A 26564-nucleotide genomic window follows, 5' to 3' on the forward strand; every position below is an offset into this window, starting at 1 on the left:
TTTTTACCTGTGCAGGCTGAAGTGTGTGCTGGGACTGTGGCTGAGGTGATCCAGTCAGTGGTGAATGGGGCAGACGGCTGCGTGTTCTGTTTTGGCCATGCCAAACTGGGTTGGTATTGTTACATTGCTTCACACAAACAGCAAATACGTCTTAAAATGATTTTTATTTTAGATTAAGGAAAACAAAAGTTTCTAAACTGCCTGTGTTCTGTGCACTATTGGAAAATTGGAGCACAGTGGTCATGCATATCTCTTTTCCCTACCTCGTCCTCCGGTCTCATTTGTCCATTTATTCGGTTATTGCACATTGCCTAAGTCCCAGATTGTGAGGTCCCAGCAACCAGGATGCCTTTGTGTTGATTCATCCCCTACTGTGTACAATGGAATTTTGAGCCCTGCCTGTTTTCTGTAGGCACAACTGCAGTAGAAGTAATACAGATAATTAATAATTTGGTGATTAATGAATTATCTCATATAATCTACAACTTCTATGAACATGTTTAGCATTAGAAATCTACGTAAACATTTCAGTTGTATGGGCTGCTTAAAACTGTCCATATTCCTTCAAGTCTTCAATACTTGTACAGGCAGTCCCCGGTTACGTACAAGATAGGGACTGTAGGTTTGTTCTTAAGTTGAATCTGTATGTAAGTCGGAACTGGCGTCCAGATTCAGACACTGCTGAAACTGACCGCCAGTTCTGACTTACATACAGAATCAACTTAAGAACCCCAGGCGTCCCCAAGTCAGCTGCTGCTGAAACTGATCAGCAGCTGATTCCAGGAAGCCCGGGGCAGAGCAACTCTGCCTCGGGCTTCCTGTAGTCAGCGCTGGTCAGTTTCAGCAGAAGCTGACTTGGGGATGCCTGGGGCAGAGCAGCTGGGGTGCTACTGGACCAACCCAGCAGCACCCCATCTGCTCTGCCCCAGACGTCCTGATTCAGCCGCTGCTGAAAATGACCAGCAGCGGCTGAATCAGGACCTGGGGCAGAGCAGCTGGGGTGCTGCCGGGTTGGTCCAGTAGTGCCCACGGGCGCTGCAGGACCAATCGGCAGCGCCCCAGCTGCTCTGCCCCAGAGTCCAAAACAAAAGCCTGGTCTGCTGGGGGACCAGGGACACGGGGAGCAGAGCCGCAGCGGCAGCGGGCAAAGCCTCAGAGGCGAGGGACCCCGCCACGGCTGCGGCTTCAGTCTGGGTGCCTGTGGTCTGCTGGGGACGGCAGCAAAGCCTCAGAGGCGCGGGACCCCCCGCGGCTGTGGCTTCAGTCCGGGTGCCTGTGGTCTGCTGGGGGCCGTCCCCAGCAGACCACAGGCACCGGGTCTCAAGGGGCAGCAGCAGCGGTTCCCGCGCTTCTGAGGCTTTGCTCTGGCAAAGCCTCAGAAGCGCGGGAACCCGCCCGGTGCCCCTGGTCTGCTGGAGACGGTCTCCAGCAGACCAGGGGCACCGGAGCAGCTTACGAACGGGGCTTTCTCGCCCCGACTTCCGGGGCGAGAAAGCTCCGTTCGTAAGTGCGGATCCGACGTAAGTCGGATCCGCGTAAGTCGGGGACTGCCTGTAGTTTAAAATTTAAGGATTGGAACTGGGTGCCTAAATCACATAGTATTTTTTCTGTTCCTTGATGGATAACCTATCTATTATAAACCACTTTATTTTTCTGTTTGAAACAATTTTCATGTAATCATTAATTGAATCTCAGGGACTAGTTAAAATTTGCTTCTGTGGCCATTTGCATGATCAAAACTATCAATGCTTACAAAAAGAATGTCATCAAAACAAGATTCTTCTAGGAGACCTTGAAACTCTAATATAATTTTATCTACTGTTAAGCAATATCTAGAGGTATCTGTTGGGAAATGCTAACTCTTTAAAGGCAACAACTTTACTGCCTTTATTAATTCCTGGAAAACGATCCCAAGCAGTTCTACCACAATAAAAAAAATCAAGGAAACTTCTATTCTTCAGGTAATGAAGAAGTACAGTATGCTGTCAGGCCCTGGTTATCTCAACCAGGTTGTGTTCAATCCAAAATGGAGGCACCTAGAACTGGTGAATATTTGAAGTCTCAGACTGTCATGACTTGCTTAAGGCCAGAGTTTGTGTTTTGTCATCTGAAGAAGTGGGTTGTGCCCACGAAAGCTCATGATACTATCTTTTTTTTCTGTAAGGTGCTACAGGACCACTGATGTTTTTAAAATATTTTTAAGGCCAGACAGTAAGTCAATGGCAGATATAGAATCCATGCTCTGAGTCCAGTGTCCTACCAATTGGCTGATCCTTGCCTCCTAATTTCCATGTTTTTAATTATCTTATCTAGACTGAGATAAACTATAAAACATTAGCTGACACTATGCAGCTGCCTTCTGCAACATTCCTACTTCTACAGACACACAAAGACAGTCTCACAAAGAGTTGTAAAGTCTAAAAGTAAAATTGCTGCACTTATGTTTTTACCATTAGATTCCACTTACGTCCATAATTCATGAAATGAAATAAGTTAAAAACAAAGCCACACAAAATTGTTTCAGTTGTATGCATATCAATATCATTTGTGGGACAGCTATAGAAAGAGCTGTAAATGAGGAAGAATATGAAAACTTGCCTAGATGCAGTAAATGAAGGAATATGGGAAGCAGAGTAAGATAATACTGTATGCATGCTTTCAATTAACAGATGTTTCTAGAGACTGGTTTGTACCAAAATCCTGGTTCTACAGAACTCCCAACTTAGGGAATGTTTTGATCTGGATCAAAACCCCACATCATGGGCCCACCTCTGGACCAGATTATCCATTATACCTAGCTTCTGCTGAGTGTAGCTAAAAGGGGGATACAGAAAAGAAGTGAGCTGCATGATCCCATGCCCAGTTCTATGTCCGTTCCAGCCCGAACATCCTGTAGAACCACCGAGAGGCTGCTGTAATGTATGCTGGCTAGCAACACGCCACCCTCTCCCTGGAGATAATTTCCCAATTTGGGGATTGCTGGAGCACATGATACTCAGCCACTCTCTATCCTGCATGCCCTCTACACTGTTGACTGCAGAGTGCTGTAGGAGCCAGCTATATCCTAGCTAAGGATTTCCAGAATGTTAGGGGATTCTTCATCTAGGAAGATCTGGCTGTTTTTTGGCCCCTTTATGGTGTCAGAATGCTGCAGAGAAATGGATCACAACTCTGACTCTAGCCTAGCAGCTTTAAATGCTGTCATTTGTCCTTTGTTTCTGTCTCTCCATCCTTAGAAAGGAAATTGTTTTCCAGAGCCTTTGCAGAACAGTGTCACCTGACAGAAAGCTCTGGACGTGTGAAGTATAATTTAATTTTCTTTTCTCCCCTCCCTCCTACCTGACAGGAAAGTCGTACACCATGATTGGAAAGGATGATTCCATGCAGAACCTTGGCATAATCCCCTGTGCCATCTCCTGGCTCTTCAAGCTGATTAATGAACGGAAAGAAAAGACAGGCGCCCGTTTCTCAGTCCGGATCTCCGCAGTGGAAGTGTGGGGAAAAGAAGAAAATCTGAGGGACTTACTGTCAGAAGTAGCGACAGGCAGCCTGCAGGATGGTCAGTCCCCGGGTGTCTACCTTTGTGAGGATCCAATCTGTGGCATGCAGGTGAATTTAAAGTTTTATTTTAAGTGGAAACTAATCTCTAGCAATGTGATACTTAGGCTTGAAAGGATTGGATTTTCATCAGTAAATGCTGGCAAACATCAATTGCTGCATATCCACACACAGTTATAAAAAATATTTCCATTGATGATAACTGAAATTTCCAGGCAAAGCAAGAAAAATGCTTCTCAAGAACCTGTTTGAGTTTGATTTAAGGATATTTACTTGTCTATTTTGATGTGTCAGCTCTGCTGGCAATTTTTGTGTTAACCGTTATAAAGCTTTAACGTTTTGATTCCCAGAATCTGTCATTAAATAACTATTTCCTGCTCCCTCCCTAATTTCCTGCAACTGTATAAAAAATGTAAATTTATAAAAATTAAAAAATGCTTTAAAATAAACATTGATATCACTCATCAAAATTACACCCAAAATTAAATCAAATTCTTCCAAGCATAGTGAGCCACTGAGGTGGTAGAACTAAAATTCAAGACCTAGGCAAAGCATAAACTTTTAGACTTGCGTGTGTTTACTTTGAAACATACAAGCACTTTATGACTTGCAGCTGTGAGGCCATCTGCTTTCCTGGCCTCAGTATTTGTACCTCCAGTGTAACTGATGATGAGCAGGGGTTGGTGTTTGCAATAAAATTTGAAAACCTTGAGAGCAAACAAAATGATTCCCCCGCTCCTTCCCCCTCCCCCAAAAATGAGAAGATGACTTGTGATCTCTCTTGTAGAACAATAAGCTAAAATATTTACACTATTGCACAAATAGCTGGAGGCCATTTAGATGGCTGTTTATCTCTCTATAAATTACATTATTCATAGAGTTGCTATTAACAATGTTGTAGGAAATATTAATAGTTACCTATTAATTCTGGCCAAGAAATAAATGCCAAAATGGGACAAGCCAAGAATAACTCCAACTCTCTTCAGGCTAAGAGGAGTCATTAGGAACACCTAAGTGGCTCATATTACTTTCAGGACAACCACTAGAAAGCCAATGACTTTTTAATGTATTTAATTGGTACAAAAATACCCACTCTTTCCTTTTACTGTATATACAGCAACAGGCCTTGTTCCCGCGTGAGCTGACAATTTGTGGGGAAATCTACAGAGACAAGGCACAATGACAGTCTCTAAACTCTGAGCACCATAGCAGCTACTTTCTTCTAGCAGCCTCAGGGTAACAATCACTCCAGAGTTTGGGGATGGTGGAAGCAGGTCCACAGGATTATACACAATGTGGTCAACCTCAGCTCTCAAAGTGCAGTATGTAGAAAACAAGGGCCTCACCGTTTCACAGCAACACACAACACAACTCAATTAAAGTTTGATATATTCAGAGGAAAAGAAGGTAAAGTGTTCTCTTAATATCTGTACAAAATCAGTAACACGATTCCTAGATGTCACATTATTCTTAATCAGACTTTAGTGTATTTGGTTTTGAGCATTATCTTGTTGCTCACAAGGTGAGGTGGCTTTAGTATGCATCTTACCACAAACTGTGCTCTGCATCAGCTGAGGAAATATGCTTTAGTAGGAAAGCAAGTAGATTACTACGACTTCGTTAGGCAGTGCATTGCCTTCTAATGATGTTATTTATTCTTTTTTGGGCTCCTTCTCTTTTAAGAGGGAAACTTACTCTGGGGTTGCACTCATAGTAAAGGCTAAAAAGAAAACTTTTAAGTGTATTTAAACCTCTCAGACAAACAGAACTCCACTGTGGACAAGTTCTGTGCATTACCAGCCCCAATGCCATCATCAGGGTACGTATAGTTATTAAAAGATTAACATGGCATGGATTACAAACTGGCTAACTTATAGATTTTAAAACCCCCATAATTGTTAATGGGGAATCGTAATTTAGAGAGTGTGTTTCCAGTGGGGTCATGCAGGGTTGGTTCTTAGCCCAAAGCTTTGTAATATTTTTATCAATGACCTGGAAGAAAACATAAGATCATCACAGATGAAGCTTACAGAAGACACGCAAATTGGGGGAGTGGTAAACAGCCAGCCCAGCCAAAGTGTTTGCAGGGCCCTAGGCAGCACACTGTCATTGCCTGCACCGTGCAGATGGGCGGCTTCCAACCAGGGCAGTGAGCGAGCAGCTGGGCATGCAGGTGAGCAGTTGGGCATGCAGGTGCCAGGCAGCAGGGGGCCCTAATCATGCAGGGCCCAAAGCAACCACGTTGCTCACCTTGCCCTAAGGCTGGGACTGGTAAATAGGGATGTGAATGGGTAACTGGTTACGTGGTAAGCATCACCTTCAGTGGGTGATACTTACTGGAGAATGGTTAACAGCTACCCAGGAGCAGCCCTGAGGAGTTGCTGTGCAGACTGGAAATTGGCAGTCTTGCACAGGGGCGGGGAGCTGAAAGTGGAATGCCCCATGGCATAGGGGGCCGCTCCAGCTCAGCCATGGTTGGCAGGGGGCTGTTTCCCTCCCACCTACCCCTCCCCCCCCCGTTTAATCAGTTAACTGGTTAAGCTTAATGTTTAACTGTTTAAATGGGATTCTACATCTCTAGTGGGAAATCATAGAACACTAGAACTGGAAGGGACCTCGAGAGGTCATCAAGTCCAGTTCCTTGCCCTCGTGGCAGGAAAAAGCATGGTCTATATTGGGGTGAGCAAAAGGGCCTCTGCAGGCTGGATCTGGCCCACCAAGTGGGTTGGGCCAGTCTGCAGAGGCCCTGTCGCTTCCCCACTCCTAGGCCAATCGGTCTGGGGGCAGGGAAGCACGCGAAGCTTCCTCCCGCCCTGTGAGCAGCACACAGCGCTTTGAAGCACCACACACTGCTCACACAGCTTGAGGAGACACCACGTGCTCCCCCGCCCCAAACCCTAGTTGGTCTGGGGGCAGGAGGAGTGTGCGAAGTTTCCTCCGCCCTCTCCCCCGCTCTGCGAGGCGCGAACGGCACTTCAAAGTGCCATACACTCACGCAGGGCGGGAGCAGGCTGAGGGAAGCTTCACACAGCTCCCCCGCCCCCAGGCCAATCAGGGCTTGGGAGCAGGGGAGCACGTGATGTCTCCTCAGGCTGTGTGAGCAGTGTGTGGCACTTCAAAGCGCTGTGTGCTGCTCACAGGGTGGGAGGAAGCTTCGTGCGCTCCCCTGCCCCCAGGGCAATCGGCCTGGGAGTGGGGAATTGTGTAAAGCCTCTTCCTGCACTGCCAGGGGCTTGGGTGCCTAGTGGAAAGGGGGGGCAAAGGGGCTCCCGCACTCCCAGACCAATTATAGTCTGGGGGTGGGGAAGCCCAGAAACATTCTGGCCCCGCCCCTTCTGGATTAGGCCTTGCCCCTTCCGGGCCAGCCTGGGGCCAAAAATTATTGCCCACCCCGGTCTATATCATCCCTGATACATGTCTATTCTAACCTGTTCGTAAACAATGGAGATTCCACAACCTCCCTAAGCAATTTATTCTAGTATTTAACCACCCTGACAGTTAGGAAGTTTTTCCTAATGTCCAACCTAACCTCCCTTGCTGCAGTTTAATCCCATTGCTTCTTGTCCTAGCCTCAGAGGCCAAGGAAAACAATTTTCCCCCCTCCTCCCCGTGATATCCTTTTAGATACCTGAAAATCTCTATCATGCCTCCCCTCCCCCCCCCCCCCCCCCGTCTTCTCCTTTCCAAACTAAACAAGCCCAATTCCTTCAGCCTTGCTTCATAGGTCATGTTTTCTAGACCTTTAATCATTCTTGTTGCTCTTCTCTGCACCTTCTCCAATTGCTTCACATCTTTCTTGAAATGCGGTGCCCAGAACTGAACACAATACTCCAACTGAGGCCTAATCAGCGCAGAGTAGAGCGGAAGAATCACTTCTTGTGTCTTGCTTACAACACTCCTGCTAATGCATCCCAGAATCATGTTTGCTTTTTTTGCAACAGCGTCACACTGTTGACTCATATTTAGCTTGTGGTCCACTATAACCCCTAGATCCCTTTCCGCAGTACTCCTTCCTAGACAGTCACTTCCCACTCTTGAAGAGAGGACACTGATAGAGATATGGATCACTCTGTAGGTTGTGCACAAGCAAACAATATGTATTTTACTATGGCCAAATGTAAAATTGAACATCTGGGAATGTGGGGGACCCTATCCTGGGAAGCAGTGACTCTTAAAGAGATTTTTGGATCATGGTGGATAATCAGTCGAGACACTGTGGGCAAAAGAGCTAATGTGATCCTTGTATGTATATACAGGAGAATCACAAGTAGGAGCAGAGAAGCTAATTTATCTCTGTATTTGGCACTGGTGTGACAGCTGCTAGAATCCTGTGTCCAGCACTGGTGCCCACTATTCAAGAAGGTTGTTGATTAACTGGAGACAAGAACCATGAAAATGATTCAAGGACAGGAAAACATGACTTATGTTGGCTCTCAAAAGAGCTCAGTCTATTTAGTTTAACAAAGAGAAAGTTGAGGAGTAACTTGATTACAAAAGTCTCTACATGGGAAACAGATTTTTAACAATGGCCTCTTTAGTCTAGCAGAATAAGGTATAATGCAATCCAATGGCTGGAAATTCAGACTTGGAAATAAGGCATAACAGAGAGGGTAATTTTTAACAGAGAGGGTAATTTACCACTGAAACAATTTAACAAGGGCTATTGTGGATTCTTCATCTCTGACAGTGGATGTTTTTCTAAAAGCTTATGTGCTAAGGATTATTTGGGGACGTTCTAAAGCCTGTATTACACATGAGGTCAGACTAGATCAGTGTTTCTCAAACTGTAGGTCAGAACCTCAAAGTGGGCCACAACCCTGTATTAATGCAGTTGCCAGGGCTGGCTTAGACTTGCTGGGGCCAAAGCAGCCACCACCCAGAGACAAAGCAGAACCCAAAGGTTTCAGCCCTGGGCATCAGGTCTCAGATTACAGGTGCCACAAGGGAATGAAACCCTTGGCCTTGGGTTTTGGTTCTCTCATTTGCAGGATGGGACTTGGGTGGGCTAATGCTTCAGTCCCCCCTCCTGGGGTTATGAGGAAATTTTTTGTTGTCAGAAGGGGGTCATGGTACAGTGAAGTTTGGGAACCCCTGATTAGATGGTCACAGTAGTCCCTTGAAATCTATGGAGCTATGAATGTCATATTTTAGAATCACATGACACGTCTCCAAGCTATTGTTAGATGACATGAAGCGCGCACACATTCCTCACGTTATCAGGGGTTAATAATACCTGACTGCAAGCTGGCTCTCATTTTGGAGAGAGAAGAGCAGTATACACTCCCAACACTGGAGACTGTGACTGAGGTCCAACAAACGCGATTGTATGGACATGACACATGGTGCTTCATCTAATAGATTGCCTCTGACCAGCGTGTGGGGGAAGACACAACAGTGCTTCCTCTTCTCTGCCTCTCACAAGGGATGAGCATAGTCGACAGGCATTTGGTTTCCCAGAGTGCAGGGACTGCTCCCTCCTCAGTCCCTGGGACACAAACCATAGCCCTGCGCCCACCTCTGCCCCAGTCAGGAGAGCTGGCCAGGTGCAGAGAAGGGGGCATCCTGGTGAGCTCACTGTGCCTCTCTTTAGGGCAGTACAGCTCAGAATTCTCCCTGGTGTGCTAAGAGCTGGAACCAGTAGTTCCCTGCTGTTGCGAGGCTTTTTAAGCACTATTGCAACAAGAAGTCCAAGTCAGGGCAACCCTGGCAGCCCCTGAATAAGGGGGGCTCAACCCTCCTTTGCTTGGTCCCTTCACGGGTACAGGGATGAATCTACTCGGTGGTTCTAACTTCTCCTCAACGTGATTCTATCGCTGACACTAGCAAGCCTGTCGGTTGTCACAGCGATGGAGCTGCAAAAACAGCACTTCCGTGTGACATCTGAGTTTTCTTTTAAAAAACCAAACTGCATCCACAGAGGAACCTTATGCTCATTAGTGGTCCCTGCTTCCATCTATGTAAGTGAAAAGCATGACGTTTTTCATTGTTTTTTTTTAAACATGGGCCACAGCCAATGCAATGCCTCCTCATGTATATTTTTGGGCCTATGTACAGAGAGAGAGAGAAAAGCAAGAATGAGGATTTGGGCATGTACAATGTGTTTTAAAAAAAAAAGGCACCATGAATTTATATTTCTGCTCTAGTGTTTCATTTCTCTGTTAAGTCTCAACAAAAGGGGATAACAGAGTAATCCACTTTAGCAGAGCAAACATTGTGGTAATGCCTGTTAACTGACATCTCTGAAATGAATGGCTATAAATTGCAAACACTGGTGGTTAAAAACCAACTGCAAGTCCAAGGTAATGTAATATATGACATGAACATTAGGAAAGTAATGCAACATGGACACTTACATGTATCTTTCCATCCCCCTAGGACTATGTCTAGTTCTTAGATTTTCTTATAACTGCAACCAAAGATACAGCAATTAGGTACAGCAATATATTCTCAGGCAAAAGCCTGGACATGACAATCTGTCTTCTGAAGCGTCTGGTACTGGCCATGCTCAGTGACAAGATAGTTGATCCACAGGTCTCATCCAGTCTCTCAGACTCACGTGCCTTGTCAGTCCGATTTAGCTGTGCTTAGACTTCCGGGCACCAAGAATGTTACATGCTCGTGCTGAAAGCCGACAGGGCTGCTTTATCTGCTGTCCCCTGGGTTGCCTTGCAGCTTCAAAACCAGAGTGAGCTCCGTGCCCCCACTGCAGAGAAGGCTGCCTTCTTCCTCGATGCAGCTATTGCCTCCCGCCGAAGCAACCAGCGAGACTGTGATGAGGAGGATCACAGGAACTCTCACATGCTCTTCACTCTGCATATCTACCAATACCGAATGGAGAAAAGTGGCAAAGGCGGAAGTAAGTCATTCTGTTTTCTTCTGGTTCCTCTCCACGTGCAGTTATATAAACTACTGTCCCCTTAAAAACAATATGGATCCAGTTGTCTATGGGTGTACATCAGTTGATTAGCATTGCACCTTTGAAAACGGAACTGTGCCAATTCCTGCCAGTGGAGCATTTGGCCCTATACACACAGCCCAAGTCATTGTTACAAGATGTTATTTCTATCTGTTGGCTCTTCAGTTGCGTTTCTGGTGTGAATTAGTGAACAGATCTTCACATCTAAATGAAAAACACCATTAGACCTGGTCTTAATTATCACCCTTACTGGGAGCCTCAGCGCAGGGCTTAAAGATCAAAAGGCTATGGAGACTGAAGGTTCTTCTCACCAGTGGGGGGTAGCCTTTTTGGTTTATGATTGAAGGAGGGGTATGTGTGTGTGTAAATAAGCTGGAATTGTCAATGTCTGTTCTGTAGCACATAAATAACATAATTCAGAATGTAGAGCTGGTGACTTGTGCTCGCTCTCTCTCTCTCTCTCTAACTGGGTTGGATTTCTGGCTTTGCCATAGACGGCTTTGACCTTGGAAACTTAGCTTAGATCCAGAACCTCAAATATATTTAGGCACCTGGAGTCCTAATTACACAGGGAGTGAGGCATCTTTGGAAATCTGAGCCTAACTTTCTTTTTGCTTCAGTTTTCTATTGTAAAATGAGGACAATAATACTTCTCTCCCCATTGTGTCATTGTATACTGATAATTTCTGTCACGCAAGGACTATTTCTTCTTGTATGTTTCTATAGTGCCTAACACAATAAGGACAAAAATTTTAGGCACCACTGTAAAACAAGTAATGATTAGATTGTAAATTCTTTGATTCAGGGACTACCTCTTGTTATATGTTTGTGCAGTGCCTGGCATCAGGAGAACATGCTCTTGTTTGGTAGCAAAGCTCTCATATAAATGGTAAATAAAATAATAATTCTCACTCAGGAAATATTCCCATTGATTTTGATGGACTACGGACTTCTGTCTCTGACCCAGTTTTATTTTTCAGTAAATAAACTGCAGATTTCATTGTATATATATTTAGCACTTCAGAGAGGTTCTGAGAGATTTTACAAAGATACTCCTGTCTGTTGAAAGCATAGGAAAAGCCAGCTACCAAAAAGACAAAAAGTCTTCGAAACTATTGCAGGAGAGAGTCTGCTGCACACATTGTAACAGTCCTCTGTGCAGGAAGAGGCTATGAATGACGAGACACACGTGGGTGTAGCAACATGCCAGCTGTACGCTTGCTCAGCACTGAACCTGTCCCCAGCACTAGGACCGTTGGGTTCTCATAAACTCTCCCCGTACAATGAATACAGGGTTGCTTTACTCAGGGTGCCAGAAACAAACACTGCAGTTTACCTGTGCAAAAATGTAAACACAGCCCCCACTAGCTCCCAGTCTATCCCCTTGAGGCTGAACAGTACAGGGAACAAAGTGGGGTGTAGTGCCAGGACTACTCATGCTACAATCAACAGTGTGCTGGCCAGAGTCCAGTCCTTTTTGTCTGATCCCTATTGTCTTGTTCTAACTCACTCACTCAACCCTCCCACACTTTTGTAACCTGTTGCTTGGCATCCAGCGCTAAGACTGTCCTGCTTGCCAACAGCAGGCTGCTCCCACTCTGGCTTTGTGCCTTTCAGTCCTTTCTCCCAAGCTGCCCATACGTCTCTGTGCAGCCAGCTCCTGGCCACTGCCTCAGCATACTGCTGTTGCTCCTACCCAACCTCCAGCTCCCTCCTGAGCCCAGGTCCTCTCTGACCTCTACCAGTATTCCATCAAGCACAGGGAAGGGATTCTGAAGCCCTCTGCTTGCTGGATGTTGCACTGGATTCTAGCTCAGTATCCAGTAAGGAGACAGTGTGTTCATTACGATGTGTTTAGTGAGTGGGACATTTTTGCCAATGTTGCACACAATTCCAAGATATCAAAGAACATTCCCTTCCCTAATCATGGTGAAAAGTCAATCTCAAGTTATCAACAACCAAAAATTGGAGAAAAAAAATCAGTTCAGGTCTGTTTTAATTGGATAACGTTGAAACTTTTGTTTCAATTTTGACCTTTTTATGTGATTTATTTTTTTTTACTGTAATGTAGATTTTGAAATGAGAAGTAATTTCAAGCTAGAAAAATAATTTTGTCATTTCAAAATTTTGAAACAAAATAGACAGTGTTTTAAAAGATAGTGCAAATAAATTATCAGAAATGACCCTTTTGTGTAAGCATTTTTAGTTTTGTTAAATTGGCATTTTCTGGTCACAAAATTTCATCAAAAAGTTTCTAATAATTTCTAATGTATAGTTCTTGTGGACCTCAGTGGTACTGCAAAGACCATGAATATTTCAGCTTGTGTATTTCTACAAACTATTTTAGATAGGAAGCAGACTGGAATCTAAAATGTCCAAAGAGTGGGCAACATTGCCATGTTTATGCCTGAAGTTTGAATTAAGTGTATTCAGATATACTGTTCTGAAAATGTAAGCGCTGTAAGAGTCAGAGGGTTGCTTAAAATGGAAGTGGAGATTGCATGCGTTTAAGTAATAACCCCTGTGGAACTTGCAGCCAAAACTCAATTAACTAAAGGTTTATTAACCACCCTGCAGTGGAAAGGAAGACTGTGAACACTCCAACTGTTTGGCTGTTAGGAAGAAAGAGGACTGGTTTTGAGGGCCTTACCATTAGAATAATTTAATACTCCATGCTTTTTACATGCACACACAGCCTATTTTCAAATGCAATTTTTAAAAGACCTGTGGAGTAAAGGCTATTTGTTTCCCGATGGCTATAATGACTAATTCTAAAAGATTACATGATCCCATAGATTTATAATGTGAGATGCATCATTCCCTAGCTATGGTTATGTTTCGCTATCAAGCCATACTACCCTGAACTGAATGTTTCTGTATTGTGGTGACCTAACAAGCCAAGAAAGTGAGATGATGGAAGAATGTGTATGTGTGAGGTTGGGGGGCAGGGAGGATTATGCCAAGGAAAGGGTTCCTAGTGCTGATCAGAGCTAGTTTGCTGTAGTGAAACAGTTTTTAGAAAACAGTGGCAAGATAGTAATGTCGGTTCAACCAGCAGGGTAAAAATAAGCTTCTGGTGAGTCAGAGATCAAAAAATGTAAGCCTTGCTGTATTCAGAAGAGTGATTATAAAAGTGAAACTTTGGTACTGTATTTATCTACAATGATTGTCAGAAGCAGACAACATTGAAATCAGTGTTGCAGATTTTTTTTAAATTGTCAGTACTAGAGTCAAACTGCCCATAACCAGTGAAACTTTACGATATTCATCTTACCTCATCTTCTGCAAAAACTGCACTTAACTTTTGATACCAGAATTATGGGAAGTAAAAAAGCATGCCGAATGGAGAACTTCCTTTTCCAATCCCAGTCTGAGTGTATGGTGCAGTCAGCCTAAAAACAAGTCTTGTTTTGACTTGCTGGTTCTCTTAAGTGTCTGCACAGTGTGTTCTACTTGACTACTTGCTGCTGGATGAGGAGCCTCTGATCTTGACATAAATTTCTCTTGAGGAAAATCTGAAATTCCTCAGTAGCAATCTTAGCCTGTTTATCTGAAACTCTCTGCTGCATATGGTTAGCCAGAAGATACATAGTCCTAGCCCCTAATAGTCTTAGCACCAGAAGTGTTAGTCTTATTTGCCCATCCTGGCCACTCAGAATATTCAGCAGCACCAACCAAACACATTTCCTTAATTCTTCTCAGTAACATTATTGCGTAATCTTCACCAAAGCTCAGTAGCTGATTTCCACAGTTGACGTGGAACAGTATGTGGCATCTGACTGCTACAGTGTCCAATTTGATTGGTTTCAGTGCCTTGGTCCAAAATTAGTGTCTAATGATCAGCTTTTCATTTCACTTTTCTGAGGTGGTGATCTGTGAAATTCAACCAGAATCTGGAGATGTGAACTTTTTGGTATTGTTATTCTTATATTCAATGGTAATCTCTTTCTGCTGACAAATAAACCTTCTATTTAAAAAAAACCCCAAGAATATGGATACAATCTCTCATGCACTATGGAAAAAAGTGCATTGCATTACGTTAGTCAAAATTATCTTTCTTATGGACTGGACAGTCCTGGCTCCTCATTTGCTCAACAAACTGTTTATATAAATCATTCCAGCTAATGTTCCCCATTGGCTTTTGTAGGAATTTCTCATCTATTCTTCCTCTCCATAACTCCTCTGTAGGCTGGGAAATGGTGTCTAGAGGCTCTGAAGCCATTGTTCCTCCATAGGGTACGACCTAAAGGGAACATCTACACAACAGGGGAAAAGTTGAATTAAGATACTCAACTTCAGCTACGTCAGTTGCGTAGCTGAAGTCGAAATAGCTTAATTCGGCGTTTGGCACTGTCTACACAGCAAGAAGTCAAAGAAAGAGCACTCTTCCTTCTACTTCCCTCATTCCTTGTAAAATAAGGGTTATAGGATTCGGAGTAGGAAGTCTTCCATCTCAACATTGTTTTTGAACTAATGGCTTGCTATGTAGATTCATGCTATGTTAATTAGAAATAACTTCAGTTATTCCAAAATAACGCTGCTGTGTAGACATGCCCAAAGTGTTCAGTGTTCTCAGAGCTAGCAAATTCCAAAGAGGGCTACATGGAGATTTTTTAAGAGTCCACTCTCCATTCACATAGCTGATATGCTCTTTTGTGTTTTAGGTGAAAATTATTTCCTTCTGTTGAATTCCTTTCTCCACGATGGTACCTGCAAGTTGAGGCTGCATGTCTTTGTACCGCAGCTCCTAAACTTCAGCTTATTGAAGAAACACAGCTATGGTTGATATGACGTTTCCAAACAATGGATCCCTCCATACATGGGTCCCTCCATCTTTCTGATGTCCTCCTAGGGTAGTGACCCCTGCACAGTGTGGGCTGAATTTTCCTTCCTTTCTTTACATAGATAGAGGGGTTCTCACAAAATGCTGGGTATTTCTCTTGGTGAAATCAAAGCAGCAGTAGATATTACATTTGAGTTTAAGATTGTTTCATTCTATGACACAATTCGGAGTTCTGGATTTCTGGTTCTACTTACATAACTTTCTTTCCTGACCCTAAATGGCAGGCTGTGAAAAGCATTTTAGGACAAGGAAAATATCAGATGCGTTTTCTCCTTCTCTGTGGTTTCTCCTTCTCTGTGGTTTCTGAAGTGAACTGCTCATCATGCAGCTAGTTTGTATGCTTAGGGTATAAAGTGAGTTATAAGCACTTCATTCAAGAACACATAGTTCATATCATCCAGTGTTCAGTGTAAACAAAACATTCAGGAAAGAAAATGTATGCTTATCACCTATTGACAACAGCTGATCTTCATGGAAATATGCTCAGTGCCATTGGCATAAAAACATTGCTGCAACTTTTCCGTGTGCAGTTTTTTCGCCAAAGTGGTAATGATCCATTTTTCCATTCGTGGCCATTTTTTACTTTCATTTTTAACCACAGACGTCTTCCAAACGCTGCTTCACTAGTTTCCTTGTCCTTTCTAAAAGGATCCCATCACAAAGGTATTATACTCTCAGCAGTAGCTTTTTCTTCCTTTCTTCCACAAATCCAATGAACCAGCCATTCCTTTTTAATCAACCCTCATGCCTTTTCTCATTCATCAAAATAACAAGTCAGTGCAACAATGATTAGATCTCAATTGACAAACTACAGCTAACAATTCAACCTTTGGTTCAATCTGTTTGACTCAAAAAGTAATGTAGGGGAGTGTCTCATTTTTTGGTGTTTTTTACCTTTTATTGTTTTTGATTTGAAAGAAAAGGTCAAAGCATTTTTGTTTTGAAGATGTCAAAATGAAATGTTTTGATTTTTAAAAGTTGTTTTAATTTTTCAGCTTCAATTATTTATTGAATTTAACCTGAATTTATGAATAATTTCAGTAGACTTGAAATAACACTTTCATTGAATAAAATATTTATATGAAAAATGTTGCCCAGCTCCTTCTCTCTAGTAACCACCTACAGTCACCACAGTTCTTGAAGCTGGAAGCACCACACTATATACTGTATTCCTTAATGAAACCTGCTGCAACTCCATTTATCAGCTGGTATCTGAAATGGCAGGGTTACTATTTCAGTGTTTGCTGTAGGTTTTACAATATAACAGTTCACCGACATATAACAGGGACGATATTTTTAAAAATAATCTAGAGAACACTGTAAAATAGCTCTTTAAATGATACTTTAAATTGTGATTGCTTTAAAATTCTGTTCTATCCTGAAAAATGATTCTGTGAAACTGGCAGTAGTTCCCTGCTCATGTCATGATTACTCCATATCAGTTCTGTTCATTTTAGTAGTGAAAAGGCTTAGTTTTACAGCTACCAGTCCTTCATACATAACCTGGGAATGTCTAGTTTATTTCCTTCCTCCTTGTGCATCATCATTGATATAACGGAACTGCAAGAGGACTTACCTTAGCTCTGGTTTATACTAGACCCAGAAGATCAGATTAAGGTACACAATTTCATCTATATAAATAATGTAGTGAGAGTTGACATAACCTTACGTCGAATTTGGCACCGTCTCCACAGTGGGAGGTTGATGGGAGCAAACACTCTTGTTGGCTTCTCTGACTCTTTGTGAATTGAGGGGTACTGGTGCTGACTGGAGGCACCCTCTGCATTTGATTTAGCAGGTCCTTATTAGACCTGCTAAACTGAATACCCGAAGATTGATCTCTAGTGCAGTAAGTATAAATGTGGCCTCAGTTATACTTATATTCTGTTCTGGAGATTAATGTGCTTATGGAGGGGCAGATGAGAATTTAATATGAAGACAATGGAATTGCTGAAGTGAAAATATGGATATAGTTTGACTGCAGAACCTTTACCACTGATGGTGATGCCTATGTGGTAAAGATCTTAATTCAAGTAGAGTTTTCAGGGCAGATGTGCCAAATATGCATCTTCCAACTTGTAAACTGAACATATAGGAAATGCTGTATAATGTTGCGTTTACAGATTTACTGTTCAGGGTAGACTTACACTGTAAAGAAGAACTGTTAATATTAATAGAGCCAAAATGTAACCGCTCTTCCTTCCAAAGCACTCCCAAAGCCCATGAAATTTGTTTCTTAGTATGTGGTTTGTTTTCTTGAAATAAGTGTTGCATTAATTTTATTTCCCTTAAAGCTCATAAACAGTGCCACCAAGCATAAATGTGTGCTCATAATGGATGGAAAATATAAAGGAAAAAATAAAGTTATGTCTTTGGATGAATTTGATGATAGTAATTTTACAATTCTGAAAATTTAGTTGTGAAAAATATTTTGAATAATGGCCTTCTGATATCTAAGGAGTACACAGCAGAGTCAGCTGGAATAATGCCTTGTAACTCAGGTATGTCTTGAAGTGATCTCTGAGTATTCTTCATAAATACACCTTCAGAATCATTAGAAATCTGAACAATTTTCAAGAAAAGCTGAATCTTCTACAAACTTCTGTGGATTTCTGTTGATTCTCCAGAGGGGATGATGAAGTAAGGGAGGGATTGAAACCACATCAGAACTTTTTCCACCAATGAGCTCTTCAAGCTGTAGTTCTGTGGCCAGATTTCCCCTTTCTTGACTCAAAGAGCCAAGAACATGAATGGATGGACTTGGAATCAAACTTTTTTTTTTTTTTTTAAAGGGAGAACCACAGTGATTCCTGCAGAAGTTGCAGGAGTAATGCTAATGCCGGCAGTTTTTAAACAGATCAGCAATATACAGCTGTGAGTTAGGACTCCTACTGTTTATAACTGCTCGCATTACTGAGATAGGGCTTCTGAACTATTTCCCCTTCATAGGTCATGATGAGCCTATTTGCTTTCGGAGGAAGCTCTTTCCAGGAGCTACACTTAGAGCAACTCACCAGAGGTGCAATGCTAATCGCTCCTCTTCTTTCTGATCTTCATTGTTGGCAGTGTCTGGAGGTCGCAGCCGCTTACATCTCATTGACCTGGGAAGCTGTGTGAAAGCGCTCAGCAAAAATCGAGAGGGAGGCGCCGGACTCTGTCTGTCACTGTCAGCACTTGGCAATGTCATCCTTGCCCTCGTCAATGGCAGCAAACACATCCCATACAAGTAAGTGATATTCTATATTAAGACAAAATAGGTGGTGGTCAGGGGAGCTGACAGCCTCCACAAGCCCCATGGCAAGGTGAGGGAGGCCCAGCTCCGCACTCCTTAAAGGGGCGTGGCTTTGGGTGGGAGGGATGGGGCCGGAGCAGCCACTCTCCATGCTACCTGGAGCATGACGCCTCCACCCCCTCCCCCACCCCCAGCCTTCAGAGCTGCACGGGCGTTCCAGAAGTGATTTAAAGGGCCCAGGGCTCCAGATGTCTCTGCTGCCTCAGTGGCAGCCTGGAATCCTGGGCCCCTTTGAATTGCCAGGCTCTGGAGCAACTGCTGCCTTTGTCCCCCATCGGCAGGCATGGCAGTGGTGAGTGCCTTTCTGTCATGTTAGCTGTTTGTGTTCGTTGTGGCGGGGTGGGGCTGAGTAGTACTGCTCAAGAAGGATGGAGGAATGAATGATAGAAAACTATAGGCTAGATCCAGTGCTCTTGGAAGTAAGTGGCAATGGGACTCAGTGGTTGTGTCATATCTGCCAGCTAGACTGAGAAGAGAGATGTCAGTTCTGAACCTTGTGCCTCCAAGGATCAGGACAGAGTTTCTCCATCTCCTTCAGACATAATGCTTGCACACGGTGCTTGCACATATAAGACAATTCTAACTTTGCCAACGCTGTCTTTTTCCAGAAGTGGATCCCTCTGAGTGAATCCTCCTTCCTTCTAAAGAAAGGAGGTGATGGTTTCAAAGATAACAACCAGTAAGGGCAGAGCCGTGTGGGCACAGAGGACTGAAAATTAGAACAGTAGTCCTGTTCTCTCTGGGTATTCAAAGATTTGCAGAATCTGAGATGTCAGAATGCTAGACTCCCTGTTTATTCCTTATGGAAAAATTTAGAGGGTACTGCAAGTGAAAACTCAGATGTTTTCTTATTTCCAAAGTGTTTTTTAGCCTCTCATAGGTTGTGTCTACATAGCAGGGCTTGACTCGAAACATGCTATGCAAATTGAGCTACATCAATTGTATAGCTTATTTTGAAATTGGGAGCATCTACACAACCCTTATTTTGAAATAGAGCACTCTTCCTCTGACTTCCCTTACTCCTCATATAATGAGGGTTACAGGAGTCAGAGTAAGAAGGCCTCCAGCTTGATAGTATTTTGATATTATTTTGAAATAACTGCCTGCTGTGTAGATGCAGACTAGTTATTTTGAAATAATGTTGCTGTGTAGATGTACCCTTAGTGGGTAAAACACGCGTAATAATGAAAATTCAGCATTGTTGCAAGGTTTAGTTACTGCATTTCAAAAGCTTCTTGACTTTTTTCTAGTCTTGTGTGAATCTGTGTGTCACCCTATCAGCTTGCAAAAAAAAAAAAAATGTGTTCCATTTGTCATGTCAGACAACTAGTCTGTGCTGCTGCAGCTAGCTTCTGGGAAATTGAAGGAAATGTGCACATAGAGGATATGCTTTGTCATCATTTCTCTTCATCATTGTCGCAGGCCATTTGTAACGTGTGTGAGTCTTAGAGCAAGTTTGGATTCATTAGTTTGCAGTCACGCAGGCTCCCAATCCATATTCTAATAATTCTGACTTTGTGAATCATATGGCTTTCCTAGTCGAGAGTATAAAGTACAGGTAGCAGCAACTGGAGCTTCCAGGTTGTAGTGTCATGAGCAAAGACTAATCATCTAGTCATCATCCGATACTGTGGAGTGCAGATGAATGTTGCCATACAATGAAGGAAACTTTGAAGGGACTCAGGAGAAAGATGCATCTCGAAAGTTGTGTGAGCTGTTCATAAAAAATAATTTATTTCATTAATTTCACCTTTTTTATAGTCCAGAATCCACAAACAGATCATCTTCTTTTGCAAATTTATTCCTGATTTGAAATTATTCTCAATTTTTATTTATTTTTTGTCTTGATATTAGACATTCAAAATTCAAGCTGGTCACATACATGAGCTGGCTTTCTTTCTCATCCCAGCTTGGATGATCATGACTGTAGTAATGAGGTTCCTAGTTGTGAAATTGGTTTGGAAAGCTAATATAAACATTTGTTCCATGATTATTTGGCTGTGTGAACTTAAAATCTGCTTTTCACAGATATTCATACCAGAATTCAAACTCAAAAGGACCAAATGATCTCATAAAAAATATCAATGAATATTCATGGAACATCTTGTGGAGCATTTGCCTAGCTTTGGTGTGAAAACGGATTGTATGACACACTTGACAATGCAGCTTAAAATATGTTTATGAAAAATCTGTCACCTTTCTTTTTGACATTTGTGGGTTGAAAGGAAGGCAGTCTGAATGACTGGGAGAGGATGTTTGTGAGAGATGGCCCCGAGGCTAGGACTATACATACGTAAAATAGTTACCAAATACAACAGCTGTCTTTCTTGGCAATGTGTGCCTAGACGAAAGGCAATAGCAAAAGTGCCTTCTACTTGCTGCTTTGGCAATCTCTCATTGCAGTGATCCCCCAGCTGTCATACTGTACTTCTTTAGGGTTTACATAGACTCAGAGGTGCCAGCACACTTGTTCATATTTGTGTTTATCTAGTGAAAAGCAGCTAAAGCTCCTTCTTGTTCAGCATCTCCTCCAGAATCTGTTGATAAAAGAAGAGCGTAAATGGCTTGCCAGCTGTCAATGAGACACAGCCCTCCTAACATACTTTCCAAGGAGCCTTTTCAATTTCATAGTAGAATACGTGCTTATGTATTTGGGGCCAAATTGCTTGTAACTCTGCCAGGGAAGATATGAGAGTGAAAGCTCCTCACCCCATGCATACCCCATTGAGTAGCTAGGAAATTGGTGTCCCCATGCTTGGGAGAGTGCAGACACTGCTTTTTCCATGCACCAGCAACAGTGCAATTGCTTCAGGGTCAAAGTCAGATGAGGAGGCATGCCCAGTGCGCATCATAGGGAATGGATCTCACAGTTCTAAAGGAGTGTTATAACCGCTACCCTGGGAATTTAGGTCAAACTCAGCCGCATTAGGTTGAATTTCTAAACCAGCTCATTCCAACAACATTATGGCCCGTTAAAGCCGAATTCTCTACTCCTGCTATTCACAAGAAGTAACTCCAAATTCAAACTTGCATGGTTGACTTTATGGTAGTACAGATGCAGCACCGTGAAAGTCAAAGTTCTTGGCCTCTGGGAGGTGTCCCACAGTGTTGCGTGGTGACCACTCTAGCCAGGACTTTCAACTCTGCTGCTCTCCGGGTGCACAGGAAAAGCCCTGGGGAAATTTCAATTTCATTTCCTGTGTGACCAGCATGGTGAGCAGACCTCAGCAGGCAGCACATCTCAGCAGCACACCTGACCTTGAGTTCCTGGGGTTGCACATGAGCATCAGGATGAAGCATGCAGGATATCTTGGATCTCACTGCAGTGTGGGGAGAGGAATATGTTTTTGTAAAACCACAAACCATCAGAAGGAACACAGATAGCTATACCAAGACTGCAGTGGGCATGGAGGAGAAAGGATACAGCAGAGATGCCCAACAGTGTCTCATAAAAATAAAGGAGCTGAGGCAGTCGTACCAGAAAAAAAAGGAGGCAAATGAACAGTCTGGATCATCACCACAAACATGCTGCTTCTATGAGCAGCTGCATGTGATCCTAGAGGAGGACATGACCGTAGCAGAAGGGTATTGATTGTCTTGGCTTTTTGGATCACAACAGCCCCACCTGTAGATTTCCCCACTCCAAATTGATTCCCAACTAACCAGTAGCTGTCTGGCATTGCAAGCAATTGCCACTCGCTTCTCCACTGTCAGAACAGGTCTAATTCTGGTATTCTTGTACTTCAGGGTGGGGGAAAGCAATTCATAAACTTCCATGAAAGTGCCCTTCCACATGTGAAAGTTTTGCAGCCACTGGTGATCATCCCATAGCTGCATAACAACGTGGTCTCACCAGTCTGTGCTTGTCTGACGGTACCAGAACTGGAGTTTCACTATGTTTAGAGGATTGAATGCCAGCAGCATTTGCCAGTCGCTCAACTCAAGTGCTTCACAGAAGAGCATGTTCATGACCTCCCGAGATTCTTCCTCATTCTGGCAAACCCTGGATACGCTCTGGCTATACTCAAGCATAAAGCTCACCATGGTTAATATGATTGCCATAATGCTTTGATGCTGAATGGGATCTACGATGGGTTCCATTCTTACACTGCTAAGGCATCTGTGTGGATAACCAGGGGAAAAAAGGGAGCAAAAAACCTTTTTGCTGTCTCTTTCAAGCAGGGGAGGAGGGAGGAGACAAGTGCATTATGGGACACTGGTGGCATGTACCCAGAACCACTGGCTGCACAGTTTTGGTCCTAATGTGCACTGGGAGCATAACTCAGAATGCAAAGGGGCACTGGAACTGTATATTTCACAGTGCATCGCTTTCAAAGTCAATGGTAGCCACCCTACTGGGGGGGTGTTATTTCGAACTGCGTCGATTTCTTGTGCACAGAGATAACATGCACCTTCAACTTTATAAAACTGCTAAAAAGTCAACCTTAATAAATTTGACCTTATCTCACAATATAGACATGGCCATTCACTCCCCCCATTCAAATGGTGTATTGTAACATCTCAATACCTGGATCTCTGTCTGGCTCTGCATGCTCCAGTCTGGCCAGTGTAATTCAGAGGTTTTACATTTCTTGAAGGTGACATGTTATTGCGTTGTTAAGAGTAAGCTGTGAGCCTAAATATATGTGAGCTAAGTTACTTGCAAATGGTACTTTAAAATTAACGCACATTTTCTAATGTGACAGTGTGATGCGGTATGTGGACTCAGCAAATGTCCATAAAACAGCAGATAGAGACAGCATCCTATTTAGTTTTTATGTTATTAAACAGCAATTGGTATTTATGTGGCAGTCTACCAATATACCCAATATGGTTTATTGGGAACCCAACACTTTAAAATCTCAGACATGCTTATGTCACATCTTACTACACAAATTAGATCAGATAAGGACAAATGATGTTTGTTTCTCTCAGTGAAGAAAGTCAGTTCTCTGCACTATAAAGTGCTGAGAGACCTCAACTTCTATTCAATACTACATCAAGCCCCATATTTGCAAGAAGAAGTTTTACAAACAATGGTCCCGATTTATAGCAGGGGTAAGCAAACTTATCTGCACTGACTTCAGTGGAGTTTGAATTTTTATGCAAAGGACAAACATGTGTCCACAGTTTATTCCTTGTGCCTAAATATGCTTTGGCTGTTTCTTCATGTCCATGAGGCTATAGAATTTTGAAAGCCAGGGAGGTGGAAGCAGATTCTCTTGCCAGAGAAAAACAGACTGGAGACAATAACACAGACTGTTATTAACTGCAGCATAGACTCAGCAAATGGAGATTAACATAGCAATGTAGAAATTCTCAGATCAGATCAGGTACCTGGTATCCTACCTCTGATCTGGACCAATTCTAGATGCTTCAGATGAAGGTGTGAGAATTCTCATGATAGACCATAATATATAGTTAGAGATCCATTTGTGCATGGACATATAACTTTATATCTCATAGCATCAAATTTAATGTAATTCTGGATTTTTTCATTATCTATACAAATAGCTAGTCCTTTTAAAAATCTTACTAAGCTCTTGGCCCCGTGATATCTGTGGGAGTGAGTTCTTGCTAATTATGCATTGGGTGAAAGGTAATATGTCCCTCTATCAATTTTAAATGAGTAGACTTTCGATTTAATTGGTGTCCCCTTGTTCTGACATTATGAATATCTCCTGAGAAGAGTAGGAAAGGATTGTTTCTTTTGCTTGAATGTAAAATAGTTGCAACTCCAAAAAAGTGGAAGGGACAAAATTCCAGCACTGAGCATGTTTTATAGGACTTAAGTGTGCTATTGGGAAGAAGGTTTTGCTAAGAAGTATGCAATAATTGTTACTATTTTAAAGCATTCAGATTTACAAGAGTGGTGCTGCCTCTGATTTCAAAGATGAACATGTTTAAACCTTCATATGAATACCCATTTGCACAAACTCTAGATACCAGTTTATAGACCTCTCTGTTCAAAAATGACTCTGGTTGCTAGGTAACAGTAGTGGTGATAATTCATGGTAATGCCTTGTTGGAAATAATCATGTTTCCACATTTTAATGACACTGAGGATGCAAGAAAATAGTGTTTAGAAAAGTGCAGGGACATATGAATTCCTTTCTCAGAAATATCAGAGGATTTTATTTTATTTAATAGATCTTGTCTTGTAAATACATTCTTTACCTTCGTTTGTGTTACTGAAAGCATCCTGTATTTTGAGCTACTAATGCTTATCCAGTAAGGCAGCATGGTCCAGTAGGTAGGCGGATAAGAGTCAAGAAATCTGGGATTTTTTTGCACTGCCATAGACTTGTGTATCTATCAATCTGTGTAGGTGGCCCATGTTACTGCAGTGTATGAGTGCCTCTCAAATGCTGGATGATGAGGAGTATTATCATCATAGGCAGGAAATTGAGGTCCAAAGAGATTAAGTGGTTTGCTCAAGAATACATAGGAAGTCCATGACAGAGCCAACTATGGAATTCAGATCTCTTGAGTCATAATCTATTGCCTGAACCATCAGACCGTCTTTCCTCTCGTACTGTGTGACTTGGGCATGTCACTTAACCCTAGTCATTCCTCAGTTTCCAATAAAATAAGGATACTGCTACTCCACCCTGTTTTGTAAAGGGCATTGAGATTGACGGGTGAAAAGCACTGAATAATAGCCAAATATATAAATATTGGCTGGGTTGGTTCTTCATTGGTATGTCATTTTTAGTGCAATGACTATACTGGAATCAAGGAGTCGCTACAGTAGGGTGGGGAAGCTGGCCTTTTGTTTAGTCAAAAATAGTCTATTGCTAGAGCTAGGAAAGAGGGGAAACTGTTTTGAGCTAAAGCGGCGAGGAGTCTAGTGGCACCTTATAGACTAACTGAAGTGTAGGAGCATAAGCTTTCGTGGGCAAAGACCCACTTCGCCAGAAGTGGGTCTTTGCCCACGAAAGCTTATGCTCCTACACTTCAGTTAGTCTAAATCTGCAAAAGCGGCGAGGAGTCCTGCGGCACCTTATAGACTAACACGGCTACCCCTCTGTTATGAGCTAATTCATCATAGTATAAGAATTTCCCTCACACGATATGTGTTATGTTAAATTTATCATTCTTTTCTAGTCATGGAGAAAACGATTAATTGAATGTATATGAAAGGTCCATTTACATTCTCCGTTACACAACTGCACGTCCTGAGTAGCTCTTTTGAAGTCAGTGGTGACGTATCTCTGTAAAAGCTGGCACGGGAGGAGAATCAGGAATGAAATGCCTGTGATATTGCATGCATTGTCATGACATTCATTGCATGAGTTAGATTTATTCCTCTCTCTGTGGTACAGAAATATATCAGTGTAATCTCTTTGCTACGGACAAGGGGACAGCTACAAAACAACTGTCCGTACACAAAACACTATCCAGCATAATCTGACAAGGGGCACAGAGGCCTTACTGAGAGTATGTCTACATTATGAGCTGGATGTGTAAATTCCCTAAAAATAAAGTGTAGCTGTGGCGGCAGGAGGAACTAGCCACCCCGAGTACATACTTAGCCTCTTGGAAAGAACCCATGTAGGATGGATAGCCACTCTACTTTTAATGTGCTAGTTCTCAGTGGGCTAGCACAGATATAACTCGTTAAGCTGGAAAGTACTCTAGGTTCTCCTTCGCTCTTCAGATTGCGATTAAACCTCTTGAAATGCTCCTCATGGACTATCCTCTAGAATGTAAAGGTGAGGAACATATATGCAGCTTCTCACTCAGGTGTAAATCCAGAGTAATTCAGGTGACGTCAATATAGTTATACTGGCATAACACTAGTGTGAATGAGCAAAGAGGCCATTACGTAATGCTAACTCATACACAATCAATGGCCTTAATGGATCTGATCATCTCTACCCGGACACCAGGTAAATCAGAAGTAACTCCATTGACACCAGTGTAAAAATGGTGTCGGTGTAGAATCAGGCAAA

The 26564-nt window shown here is 42.7% G+C and overlaps 1 protein-coding gene across 3 annotated transcripts in view; it reads left to right on the forward strand.

Moving 5' to 3' along the window:
- The window catches only part of KIF26B (kinesin family member 26B), a 440836-nt gene that overhangs the window by 345780 nt on the left and 68492 nt on the right, over positions 1-26564 (forward strand). For all 3 annotated transcript variants that reach the window (XR_012902838.2, XM_075924899.2, XM_075924900.2), the window contains exons 7-10: positions 16-109; positions 3347-3609; positions 10231-10414; positions 18384-18543. Coding sequence is in view for 2 of the 3 variants with exons in the window: in XM_075924899.2 (XP_075781014.1) it covers positions 16-109; positions 3347-3609; positions 10231-10414; positions 18384-18543 (701 nt within the window). In the remaining variant the exon portion in view is untranslated. The remainder of the gene's footprint in view (positions 1-15; positions 110-3346; positions 3610-10230; positions 10415-18383; positions 18544-26564) is intronic.

Source organism: Pelodiscus sinensis, chromosome 3 (assembly GCF_052426305.1).
Source record: "Pelodiscus sinensis isolate ZL-2025 chromosome 3, ASM5242630v1, whole genome shotgun sequence".
In the NCBI taxonomy this organism is placed as follows: domain Eukaryota; kingdom Metazoa; phylum Chordata; order Testudines; family Trionychidae; genus Pelodiscus; species Pelodiscus sinensis.